At 43.6% G+C, this 13,056-nt stretch overlaps 1 protein-coding gene across 1 annotated transcript in view; it reads right to left on the minus strand.

Moving 5' to 3' along the window:
- The window catches only part of LOC126235647 (Down syndrome cell adhesion molecule-like protein Dscam2), a 192,965-nt gene that overhangs the window by 88,904 nt on the left and 91,005 nt on the right, over positions 1-13,056 (minus strand). The window contains exon 4 of the mRNA XM_049944361.1: positions 930-1,106. Coding sequence (XP_049800318.1) covers positions 930-1,106 — 177 coding nt within the window. The remainder of the gene's footprint in view (positions 1-929; positions 1,107-13,056) is intronic.

Genomic DNA, 13,056 nt, shown 5'->3' on the forward strand with positions numbered 1-13,056 from the left:
ACTCGAAACATGTTTCTTTCTGCCTCTGAATAAATTGTAACTTGGATATTTAGAGGGTGCTTTCTGATTGTAATTTTAAATCTCTTCCTTTTAAAAATGCTTTGAGGCACTATTAACGTGAATAAAATCCCCATTTGTTAAAAGGAATTTGGTTATGACTTCATCAGTTACTCCCTGGCAAGTACTTTCATGCTTACATAGTGTGATTAAATGTGTTAATGTTCTTGATGAATCGCTAGTAAATAAAATAAATTCTTAACAATATTCTTTGAAAATAAATCACGGTTCAATACTTTTCAAGAGTTAATTTTCACACAGAAAAGAAATTAACTCTACGATCATTTGTTAATTCGATTACGTGAGACAAGGAAATTTAAGTCGAACTTGTTGGCAGTAGATAATAAGGTAACTACAATGAAACGTACCATTCGTACCGCAGTATCTGTTTTTAGAATTAATATAATCTGTATGCTAGTCTCCCATCTCCGCATGGCTTCCTTGCACGAGTCACCAAAAATTAAAATTCCATAGCATCTGCAGCATTACGCTGCGGCATTTTGTACAAATGAGCACACAAAGAGGAAGCAGGAACCAATATGCTTTCCTTTTTTTCCATTTCTTTCTGCTTTGCTCTTCCGCTTTGCATATACAGTGGTCGGCTGTTCCCTTCACTTTGCATGCACAACAGCCGGCGCTCAAGAAACAAAGCGCAATTTTCTTCGTTACGCCGTTGGCAGAAAGAAAATTACTGCCGCGAGAGCTATCCTTTTACTCGGGGCAGAGGCAGGGAGCTTTCCCGAGTAGGAGCGCCGCCGTGGCGTGGCGTGGCGTGCTGTGTTGTGCTGCTAATGAGGCTCTCCGGGCACGAGATGGACGGGCAGCGGCCGCGGCCGCGGCAGTGGCTGCGCCACGCCCCCCACAAGAGTTACCGCCGCACTCTGCCGCTCTGCTCTGCTCTCAGCCCCGCACCCACCCCCGTGGCTGGCCGGGAAGGGGCGCGCGCCACTGCTGTGCTGTGGCTGCCTCCAGCCCGGGCACTGCACGCGTGCACTGGCTCATAAGTGAAGTCTAGTTCAGACGGAGACACCGAGTTACGAAACTCGGCCCTTGAAACCAGCGTTGCAAATAAAGCTTCGCAAGTGGCTGTCTACACGGTACCATCGATTCACAGCCGCAACGGGTAGCCGCCCGGACTTGGGTGCCTTGCCATCGTTCGCGGGGTGCGAGTCCTCCCTCGGGCATGGGTGTGTGTGTTGTCCTTAGCGTAAGTCAGTTTAAGTTAGATTAAGTAGTGTGTAAGCCTAGGGACCGACGACCTCAGCAGCTTGACCCCATAGGAAATTAGCACAAAATTAAAAAAAAATCAGTTTCGGCGCTTCACGAGTGTCGAATCCCTAGTTTAGTCTCTCAAATGAGAGTTGCGGCAGTTGCGTCGGCACTAGTGGCGTTCAGGCTTACTCCTTTAAACAAGTATAATGCGCAATCAGAAAGTTTCGGTTGGAAGGCCACACTAACCCCTTGTCCACATGTCGGTGTTGATAGACCCGAATCGGGTTCGTGCAGCAACGCCCTCAAGCGGAAACTCTTTAATCGTTCCTCATACAAAACAAAAAGACCTTATAAAATATGATAGTACCTTGCTAAAATTAATCTATCTTTTTAATATTTGCTGTAAGAATGGGCCTGGGGGACTGCAGTTCTCATCCCTCTTTTTAACACCGGGAAAACGGAATACTGTGATAATTATAGAGGGAGAAAGTTGATAGACAAAGCTTACAACAATGTGTAGAATGCAGGCACCAGGTTATAGCCTGTGAGTGAAAGACTCCATATAGAAGAACAGAATGATTACAGGAAGCAAAATTCGTGCACACATAGCGTATTCTGTATAAGACAGTTAATAGAGAAAAGGTGTGAATTTAATATGGAAACCCATACAGTCCTTATAGATTACGTAAAAGCCTTCCCCGTCGTGTAAATAGGCAAACACTATGGAGAATATTAGAGAAACACATCATAAAGGGTTTGAAAGATACGTATACAAACTCTAAAATAATGATAGAAAGGGATGCAAGTACTTCAGATACGAGATCTGTGAAGAAGATAGTCAGACAAGAGTGCAGTTTATCACGAGATTATGTAATATACGCTTTGCCGATCTTTTCAGAACATCTAAAGAAGAAGTGCATCCTGGGTTACAGATATAACACTACGGAACCATAAACAATTGACATTTTCTAGACGATCAGTTTATTGTATTTCACGATGGAAGAAACTTACAATGCGCCCTACATAAACTGTATCTGCTAGGAAACAATACGTTAAGAGAATCTCAATAAAACGAAGCTAATAGCATTTAAAGGACTCGAACTAATGAGATCAAAAATTGTTATCAATAATAGAATAATTATACATGTTAACAGCTTCAATTATTTAGGAACTCAAATTGGCTGTCAGTATAATAGAGATGTGAACAACTAGTTTCATAAGTTTCGTTACATTTGTGGTTCCATTAACAGAAGCCGGCCGGAGTGGCCGAGCGGTTAAAGGCGCTACAGTCTGGAACCGCACGACCGCTACGGTCGCAGGTTCGAATCCTGCCTCGGGCACGGATGTGTGTGATGTCCTTAGGTTAGTTAGGTTTAACTAGTTCTAAGTTCTAGGGGACTTATGACCACAGCAGTTGAGTCCCATAGTGCTCAGAGCCATTTGAACCATTAACAGAAGCTTGAAGAATGGCGTTAGAAACGAAACAAAAATAATCTTTTATGAAGATATGGCTGCCACGTCACTGCTACACGGGAATGAAGCCTGGGTTCTCACAAAAAAAGATAAGAGCAAAACACAGGTAGCAGAATTAGATTTCTAAGAACGGTAAAAGGGTGTACACACCGACACTGTATTAGGAACGAACAAATTAGGGAAAAAATTAATCTTGAAAAGGTAAACAACACTATAGAAAAATATAGAAACGGATTCAAAGAGATTGAGAGGAGAATGCCAGAAGAAAGACTGACGAAACAACTGTGCAGATACAGGCCGAGAGGAAGTAGAATTCCTGGCAGGCCCAAAATGAAATGGACTCAAAATAGTCTTTGAAGACGGTAAAGATAGTTAGCCTCATCCTCGGAAGTGATCATGAAGAAAATGGACACAAATAACAGAGGTGTTTGAGTAACGTGTTAGTTACTCTGACACCGTCAATTCTTCGAGGTTATGACAATAAAAATTGTTTCAGGTACACGATTGCTTGACACCTGGTTCTTGTAATGATATCACTAACGTCCCACAAGCACAAGCATCCATGCCTAGTGTAACTGCCCAAAAACCAGCACTTGTCTTGGTTACACCCACCGTATCACACTTATTGAAACGGCGTCTAACCTAAAAACACTCACAACTGTTAGTTTCGTGTCGTTTACATTGGAACGTACTAAAAGTGAATAGATCCGCCAGTGAATTTCGCTACAACATAGTGTCTCCCTGTAAAGTGAGCTTAACGTGCTGTGGGGCGGCTGGTGGATTTAATGTTGTTTAAAATGTAGAAACACTTCCCGGCCGATGCACCATATGTGGGGCGGCTGGTGGAATTATGTTGTTATTAATGTAATGTTTGGTAGAATGCAGAAACACTGCATTTCTCTGCCGTTTAACCATATGTGGGGCTGCGGGTGGAATTAATTGTTATATAAATGTTCCTATTATTTATGCTGTTGTTTTGCCGTTCTCAACACTGGCTCTCTAACTACAATATTGGCAACCAGAAAGTGATTAGCAAAACGTGAAGCCTGTAATTAGAATTCCTAGTGCCCACTTCATCTGAGAAATACACTTATAGCTACAGCTTATAGCTGTGAGGAATTAGGAGATTGTCTGGGATTCATAATCAAAAACGATCGTGAAAAAACGTTCTCTGTATTCTGAAAGTCACAGATGAAAAAAAAAAAAAAAAAATCCACACAATCTGACTAACAGAGCAGTTCAGATTCTAATGCGCTGATGGAACTATAACTGTCCAAATTAAATGTTTAAATGAATGCTCGCCATAATTTGATGATTAGGTTCATCAAACGCCACGCTAAATAATGGTAGAATGTCTGTCCCGCGGCGGCACGTGAAAATACGACATACGCAAACTGAAGATAGATAATTAAAGTCATCCCAGAATTAACACTTCACACGAAAATGATATCATGGTTACGCGTATCCCGAGTAACTTATTACGGCATCTGAGGCTGTTTATAGCAATGATACCGACTCGACGCGACTCCCGACACAGATGGCGTGCTATTCAGCGTCTGGAGAGAACTGGGGCCTTTCTCCCTCGCGCAGCGTTCTTATATATATATATATATATATATATATATATATATATATATATATATATATATATAGCCGCGGTGCGGAAGGCTAAGGGAACGCCTGATCAAATCGGCTCCCCCAACTAGCCGCTGGGCTAGTAAAGCACCACTTTAAGTTACCGAATAAATCATTGCTTCTTTTGCTGATGGCAGATGAAGCTCTCAATTTAAATGTGCAATCAGCACACAGGTAAGTAATCACAATAAAAGTCTGACGTGGCTAAGTCAATTATTTTGGGCGAGAGAATTAATTTAATTACACTAAACGCAGTAGACGAGCTCTGAACTTGCCCTTTGGAGATACGCTATCGCTATAGTTTTATGGTTATTCAATTGAAACTTCTCACATCTTTATGATTATAGCGGATCTCCCTTCTACTTAAATTTAAACATCCTAGCCTTATTTATTAGCCTACTTAATCTATCTTGCTTCCTTAATTTTTAAGACAAAAACCAGAGAATCATGAATTTCCACTAAAATTTTAATTTGTGAAATCCAAAGTACTGTTTCTATTAAATAATTATGAAAAAGGAATCTAAATATAAATTTTTAAGTCTCTAGTTCTTTTCTGTTGCGCCAATGATTTTTACAGAAAAGCGTCCAAGTTTTGAAAATGGTTAAAGTTATTTAACTGATATTCAACACATATTGATTTAGTATTACTCCTGACATGCTAGAACCGTTTCAGGTTATTTACTTGATTTTTAAAGTATTGCGCAACATTCATGACGTCAGAGCTAGTTACAGCGGACTAGGCTGGCACACAATGGAAAGACTGATGTGAATTTACTACGGCGTGAGTAGGCTGCTTCCCTGCAGTGCTCTTCTGTGTGAAAGACATGTAGTCAGAACAGCTTGCACTTTGGTGACAACACCTGCGTCCTCTTAATAATGGCGCCTCAGGTTTTACAAAAATGACGAAAGAAAATCATTCCTGCTAGTGAAAACGTGACTGTTACTTTTGTTTCTCTTCAAAATATTCGTCTTTAAAATGTATACGGTTTTGCTTGCGACTCAAACTGGGAAAAGATTTGCACGCTGATGTTTGAACCTCAGAAACATAGATCTAGAAATAATCAGTAGCAACCTGAGGTGATGATTATTCGATGTACACACATTTTTTGTAATTTTTTGTTTGATACAAGGGAACAAAAAAGTTATTTTGCAATGAATCAGGTTAGTATGGGTAACTAGGGATTAACTCCACACTTTCCACCGTCAAATAATCCATTGCTACATGAATTGTCAACAGCTGAGAGTGTACGGTGAAGAACTTTCCATAAGCTCAACGCGGACACGTGGTACATAAACATTACATCACTGAGCAGTAACTGTTCTTTGATACTCTAAAACAGTACTCGCGATATGTTCTGTGTAACCAAGGAGACGAGCAGTCATCTTCTAGGACGTGCTTCGCAAAGGAACCGCTTTTGTTGCTTTCAACTCATCTTGGAACACCCAAACTACTTTTTGATGCTTACTTGCAGACTCGGACGAGTGTATCCAACTTTGGTCTCCAGTAACGATGTATATACGTATTCTGCAGTATGTCGGTCGTAGTGATTCAGCATTTCTTCAGACCAACTGACAGTTTATGCTTTGGCCAAATTGCGCGAAGTCCACCAGGGCAGATCTGTTTCATACCTAAATGTTCCTGCAAAATCGAAAGTACGGCAGTGTTCGACGATAGTCACGTGCCGAGAACTGTCTCCTCTGTACGTGATTTACCATCATAAAAGATGATAAAAGGCTATAGTTTATTCGCTAAGCTGTTCAATATTTACACCGACGATGCAGTCTGCATATGGAATTCTAGGATAAACACTAAGGCACAACTAAACAATTCGATAAAGCTAAACTCATTCATGTATGCTGATGATCTTGGACTGATCTTTTTCTAGAGGCGATGATTTGCAAAAGGAAATTGTGATCTAAATAAAGTGTGTACAGAATATAATATTATAATATCTCTTAGTAAATATAAGTCAATAGCATTTTGTGGAAGATGTTCAGTGTGAACCAAGATAGTAGCTAATGTAGAAACAACTTTACAGGTAAACTGTTTTAACTGTCTTGAATGTAGAATATCGTATACATGCGAAGAAGATATCCAGATTAAGATGAATATATTTTGAAGTATCTGTGGAACAACTAATGGAATTTTAAGAGTGGTGAAGGGATGTAAAAGAACAGATAAAATACGAAACGCATATATTCGAAAGGAGTTGAAAATCGGGAGTGTGAAAAAAAAAAACTGGGTGAAAACAAAAACCACCACGTCAGATAAAGAACTTTAAAACAAAATGGAGGAGAGAGACTGGCAGTTGATAGATGAAAAGAAAAGATAAAAAAGAAAAGAAAAAGATGGGAACCGTAACAGATCACCATTGGCTTAATATTTAATTGCAGAAGAAGAAGAAATTGACCATTGAATCAGGTATTTCTGCAAACCGTAAAAGACAAACGACAGACTTCCCTTGAAATTTTTTCTTATTTACAATGCTGTTCCTTTGAACGTTCACTACAAACAAACTAGATGGAATATTTCTGAGATGCCAAGTTTTCACAAAGGCAGATAAATATTAAAACAACAGCAGTGATGTTGCATTTAATTTGCTGCATCATGTGGCCGTTTATGAAAATGTGAAAGCTCGCATAACGTTGTCTTCTTCTGGGCTGTCACCCTCCCTATTTTCCAGTTATTCTAGCGGTTTATAAATTATAGAGTGCAGCAATCAGTCGTCCTTTTTTAGGTTTAACTACACAAATCCAGATTTCGGCTAGTGGCTAGCCATTCTCAATGCACTATTCTAGGGGTATCAGCGGCTTAACGTGAATGTCAGCGATGGCCATGGCGTTGCGTTGCACTAAAGCTACATCGTTAGCAAGCGCAGAACATGGCGAGTCTCACTAGCCCGCCCGACCAGACCGCAAAAAATATGCCCTTTCATTGCTTCACCAGCACGGGTGACAACTAATGGACTGCCGTTGGTGCATGTGGAAGTACTGCAATACGCCTACCCAACGGATCCGGTTCTAGGAGCTGCAGTCCGGAACCGCGCTGATGCTACGGTCGCAGGGTCGAATCCTGCCTCGGGCATGGATGTGTGTGATGTCCTTGGGTTAGGTTTAAGTAGTTCTAAGTCTAGGGGACTGATGACCTCAGATGTTAAGTCCCATAGTGCTCAGAGCCATTTGAACCATTTGAACGAATCCGACACGTGTTCGATACGATTTAAATCGGCGAGCGGGCAGGATACTCTGTTTGCTGAATGTCCTCTCGTTCCAGAGCTCAATCACATGCATCGTCCGATACGGTAGTGCACTGTCGTCCATAAAAATGAAGTCACGAACGGTCGCACCCCTGAAAAGACGCACGTGGGGAAGGAGTTCAGCGTCACAATGACGTTGACCTGTAAGTGTACCGCATTGAAAGATCTGGAGGTCAGTATGCTAAACCAACATTATGCCTCCCTGCACAACATGTGCACTGCCAAAACGATTCTGTTCGACAATGTTCCTGGCGACATTACGTGTTCCCATCCTTCGCCGTCCGAGGGTGTGTGCAGAATCACTGCTCAGTCTGAATCTGATCTCATCCGAGAAGAGCGCACAATCCCACTCCCCGCTGATCTAGTCCCTAAGCTGTAGGTACCATCGCAAATGGTGCTGCCAACGTGCGGATGTCAGCGGAAGAGAACATACTGGTCGTCGGGCAAAGAGACAACCTCCATGCAATCACCGTGACACAGTGAAGTGAGAGGTGGCGTGCCCTTCAGTTTTGTAAAATGTGTTGCAATTGCAGCTTCTGTTTGACGTGGTTCCCTTCTTGTATGTTGAACAATGTAGAGGTCATCTGGTATTGCAGTTGACCGTGGCGGATCACCTCCTGACCTTTGCACGGCAGGTTTGGGACGCTCCCCATGCAAATGAAACAATGCTGCGAGCAGTACCAAACTGTGGGCTACAGTTGTCATGCTTCGTCCTCCTTGCAGTCTTCCTTGTGTGAAGGTATGTGGTAGTGAAAACGCCATCAAAGCGCACCCTAACTGGTTGCAGATTGACACCCACTTTCTTCCAGTTCCTTCAACTGCCTATTGCCGCAATACTCACGCTGACTGCGTGTGACGTCCAAATTTCTCACGTCTGGCAACATGCTCTCGCATTTTCATTCATTCTTACCGAGTGAGCAATATGTTATGTTATTTTATCTACCTCGCCTTTAAGTTTCGTAGAGCAGTGTACACTGATCAGCAAGAACACTGTGACCATGTACTTAATAGCCGGTATGCCCACCTTTGGCAGGGATAACAGCGGCAACGCACCGTGTCATGGAAGCAGCGAGGCCTCGGTAGGTCGCTGGAGGGAAGGTCGTACCACACCTGCACACACGAGTCACCTAATTCCCATACATTCAGGGGAGGCGTGTGATGAGCTGTGACGCCATGTTCAGTCACATCCCAGATGTCTTCGATTGCGTTCAGATCCGCCAAGCCAGGGGTCCAGCACATCAATTCAAACTCGCCCCTATGCTCCTAAGACCATTCCATCACACTCCTGCCTTTGTGACATGATGTATTATCTTGTTGAAAAACGCCATTGCCTTCGGGAAGCATGATCTGCAACCAACGTACGGTACACCTTGGTTGTCATAGTGCCTTACACAAGCTCCACTGGACCCTGGACGCCCACGTAAATGTTCCCCGGCACATAAAGGAGCTGCCTTCAGCTTATCTCCGACCTGCAGTACAGGTGTTGAAGAGCTTTTCCCCTGGAAGACGACGGATTCGCGCCTTCCCATCGGCGTGATGAAGAAGGTATTGCGATTCATCAGTCCATGCAATGCTCTACCATTGCGCCTATGTCCTGTGCCGATGGGCATGGGCCCATTCCAGTCATAGCTGTTTATGTCGTGGTGTTAAAATTGGTACAGGCATTGGTCGTTGGTAGCAGAGGCCCGCCATTGGTAGTGTTTGGTGGACTGTGTGTTTTGACACATACTCAGCCCGGCATTAAAGTCTGATGTTAGTTCCACCACAGTTCACTGCCTATCCTGTTTTACCAGTCTACACAGCCTAAGAAAAAAAAATGGTTCAAATGGCTCTAAGCACTATGGGACTTAACAACTGAGGTCATCAGTCCCCTAGAACTTAGAACTACTTAAACCTAACCAACCTAAGGACATCACACACATCCATGCCCGAGGCAGGATTCGAACCTGCGACCCTAGCGGTCGCTCGGTTCCAGACTGAAGCACCTGGAACCGCTCGGCCACAGGGGTCGCCCAGCCTAAGACGACTGACATCTGTTATGAGGGATGCGCGACCAACCCTACGATGTCTGGACGTGGTTTCACCTCCGTTTAGCCACATGTTGAAGATACTCACCACGGCAGTCCTCGAACACTCAACGAGTCCTGCGTCTCAGAAATGCTCGTGCCACCCACAGCCAATAACAACCTGCCCTCGGTCAAACTCAAACAGATTGTGTGTCTTCCCCATTCTACACATGGACAGTATGCTCACTGTGCACCGTGCGTGTATCTCTCTAGCTGTCATTCCTCACCACGTGATGCTGCTGTTACCTGAATGGGTTCATATCTATAGTATGTTGGTGGTCTTAATGTTCTAGCTGATCAGTGTGTGTAGGCCTTCATAAAAGGCAATAAGCTTCGATGTTCCCGCCATGTAGAGCACATCGAAGCTAAGTGTCAAAGCATTATGAATATACTTAGTACCACGACGGGAAAGACGTGGGGTATGGATCCCGTAATAGTTTTATAAATATTTGACGCGCTGCTGCGATCTCACCTACACAGATTTCGCCTGCACGTTGTATGGGACAGCCTCCAGACAGCTGCTGCAGACGCTAGACAGATATCAAAACGAAGCACTGCCATTATGCATAGGAGCTCTAGATTCCACTCCGATGAATGCACTGTTACTCAAAACAGTAGAAGCATACTTAACACTACATAAAAAATATCTCAAGATAAGATCTATTCTGAAACACCAACAACGTTTTGGAGATGTGCAGACAAAATCTGCGATGCTGCAGTGCAAAGCTATACCAACAGTTACTGGACTCACATATAAACATCACCACTTGTAGAAAGATTTTCAACGCTAAGCAAGTATCGGGACCTATTTCCACGAACGCTACCGCTGCCCTAATTTGAGCAAGAGTACGAACATATCAAACAGGTAGTGGACGTACATATTGATAATGACTATCTCTGATAACCCAGTAACCAATAACAGCAATTTAGAAAGCCTCCTCGAGCAATGACTAGGTGCTGCAGGTGTGCATAGCAACGAGTCTAAATACAAGGATTCCGTCAGCTGTGCCCATGGAGAAATTATAAATTAAAAGAGTGAACTATTTTGTCTATCTACTGGGGGAAGAAGGGTTAAAAGTTGGGATTAAACTGTAAGCCATAAGTAGGTGTATGTGTGTGTGTGTGTGTGTGTGTGTGTGTGTGTGTGTGTGTGTGACTTGGGTTTAGGTGTTTATTTCGGTTTAGTACAAATATCTTTCTTAATCTATGAGACCAGCGTATTTGTTTATGTGTCATTCTCAGAAGGCGTAGCAACGACATTGTGACGCCTTCAAAGGAAACGCAGCGTTGCAAGTTCGGACTGGCTGTACCGTAACCAAAGGCCACAGGATGAAGGCAGCGTGCTGCACTTGTTTTCGATTCAGTTCTATTGGCCCAAGTACTCCCCGTGACCAATAAGCGAGACGGAAACGTCAGGAGTGTGGAACTTGGAGTGCCGTGGCACCAGCGAGCGTGTTGAGAGCCACAACGGTCAACACGGGACGTGGCCAAGCTGTACGAGGACATGGACCACTCGGTGAGCGGTGTCCAGACGAAGAACTACAGCCACAGCTAGAGACGAGATTTGGGGAAAGAGACCAAACAGCGAGGTCATCGGTCTCACCAGTTTAGGGAAGGAAGCCGGCCGTGCCCTTTCAGAGGAGCCATCCCGGCATTTGCCTGAAGCGATTTAAGGAAATCACGGAAAACCTAAATCAGGATGGCCGGAGACGGGATTGAACCGTGGTCCTCCCGACTGAGAGTCCAGTGTGCTAATCGCTGCGCCACCTCGCTCGGTAGCAAAGACTGTTGATTAACTAGTGTTGTACTGCACAGAATGCTGAGCGCTTTGATTTAATGACCCACATATACTGGTGGGCAGCTGGCAGTTGTTGTCAGGGTGAAGTTATTGTGTGGTGGGCACAGAAAGTAGTGGGTTCAGCCAGTGGCTGCTGTTGTGTTTACAAAGATCGTGTAACTATTACAAGTTGTGAGACCTATACTCTAAGTCGTGGCTATGATGGAGTAAGTGATTGATAGCTATATAGCCTTTTGTATTCATACGGAGGTTTGTTGTACAGAGCCATAAGTTTTTCTGTGTTATGCTGCTGCCCGTTGTAAGTATATTAGGTAGCTCTGTCTAGTCGCATTGTCTGTAGTAATAATGAAGTATCGGGCGGAGGTTCTGGAAACGGAAGCCTCGCTCTTGTGTCTCCCCACTACACCCATACCCTGCACTACAAGAGGCAAACTTCAGCAACCTTGGATTAATTGCTGTTGCAAATAAACCATATAAAACGAGCATAGTTGATACGATTCGATATTCAGTTGTTTCTATTTGAATGAAGCACACACGACGTGACTACTTCAAAAATGCCATAGTTGTTGCGGACAGGAAGAGATGGAAATCCGTCGTATCCTTTACACCGCGACACTGGACTCGCATTCGGGAGGACGACGGTTCAATCCCGTCTCCGGCCATCCTGATTTAGGTTTTCCGTGATTTCCCTAAATCGTTTCAGGCAAATGCCGGGATGGTTCCTTTGAAAGGGCACGGCCGATTTCCTTCCCAATCCTTCCCTAACCCGAGCTTGCGCTCCGTCTCTAATGACCTCGTTGTCGACGGGACGTTAAACACTAGCCACCACCCACCACCACCTTTACAACGCGAGTTAGATCAAGAGCGAATTAACTAAGTAAGTAAATAAGTATTCTCCGACTATAGCGCCAATGATGAACCGTTGGAAAAAAAAAGTGGATATTCGGCCTAAGGTGAGACTTGCACCGAGCTCTCATGCACAAGGATGGAGAGAGAGGCGGCCTTTACTTGTTTAAGGAATCATCCTCCAAATTACTCAATGTGCTTTAGCGAAAGCACAAAAACAAAAAAAAAAATTAGGTCGGAATGAGTGCGCGATGGTTGAAACTCCATTTGACCTTAATGAAAGTCCTCTATCTTAACTCCTATACCATTCATTTACTGGAACCAGTCACAATCGTCAAGCAGGGGAACATAATGGTAAATAGTTGGGGGAATTCGTCCAGAAGACTCATTCTGGAACAAATTGTAAGGTCCCTCTCTCATTATGGGGAAGACTGCGTGTAGCTCAATGTACGCCATTGACCTACCACTGTTATCCACCTAGAAACAGAGGACCTACAGCTTAACGTAGAACCCTAACTACGTGACCTTTCTGGTGACACCCCACATCGTTCAGAGCTGAAGACTAGATTAAAGGCAGACTGAAGATTTCCTTCGGCCGAAATTAGATCGCATGCCATCTCAGTTTCCAGATATGCGTTTTACCGCTATACAATCAGACTCGACGGGACTACTGAAATGTGATTCCTTGGAGGGAATATAAGTAGATTTAATC

This window comes from Schistocerca nitens, chromosome 2 (assembly GCF_023898315.1).
Source record: "Schistocerca nitens isolate TAMUIC-IGC-003100 chromosome 2, iqSchNite1.1, whole genome shotgun sequence".
NCBI lineage: Eukaryota > Metazoa > Arthropoda > Insecta > Orthoptera > Acrididae > Schistocerca > Schistocerca nitens.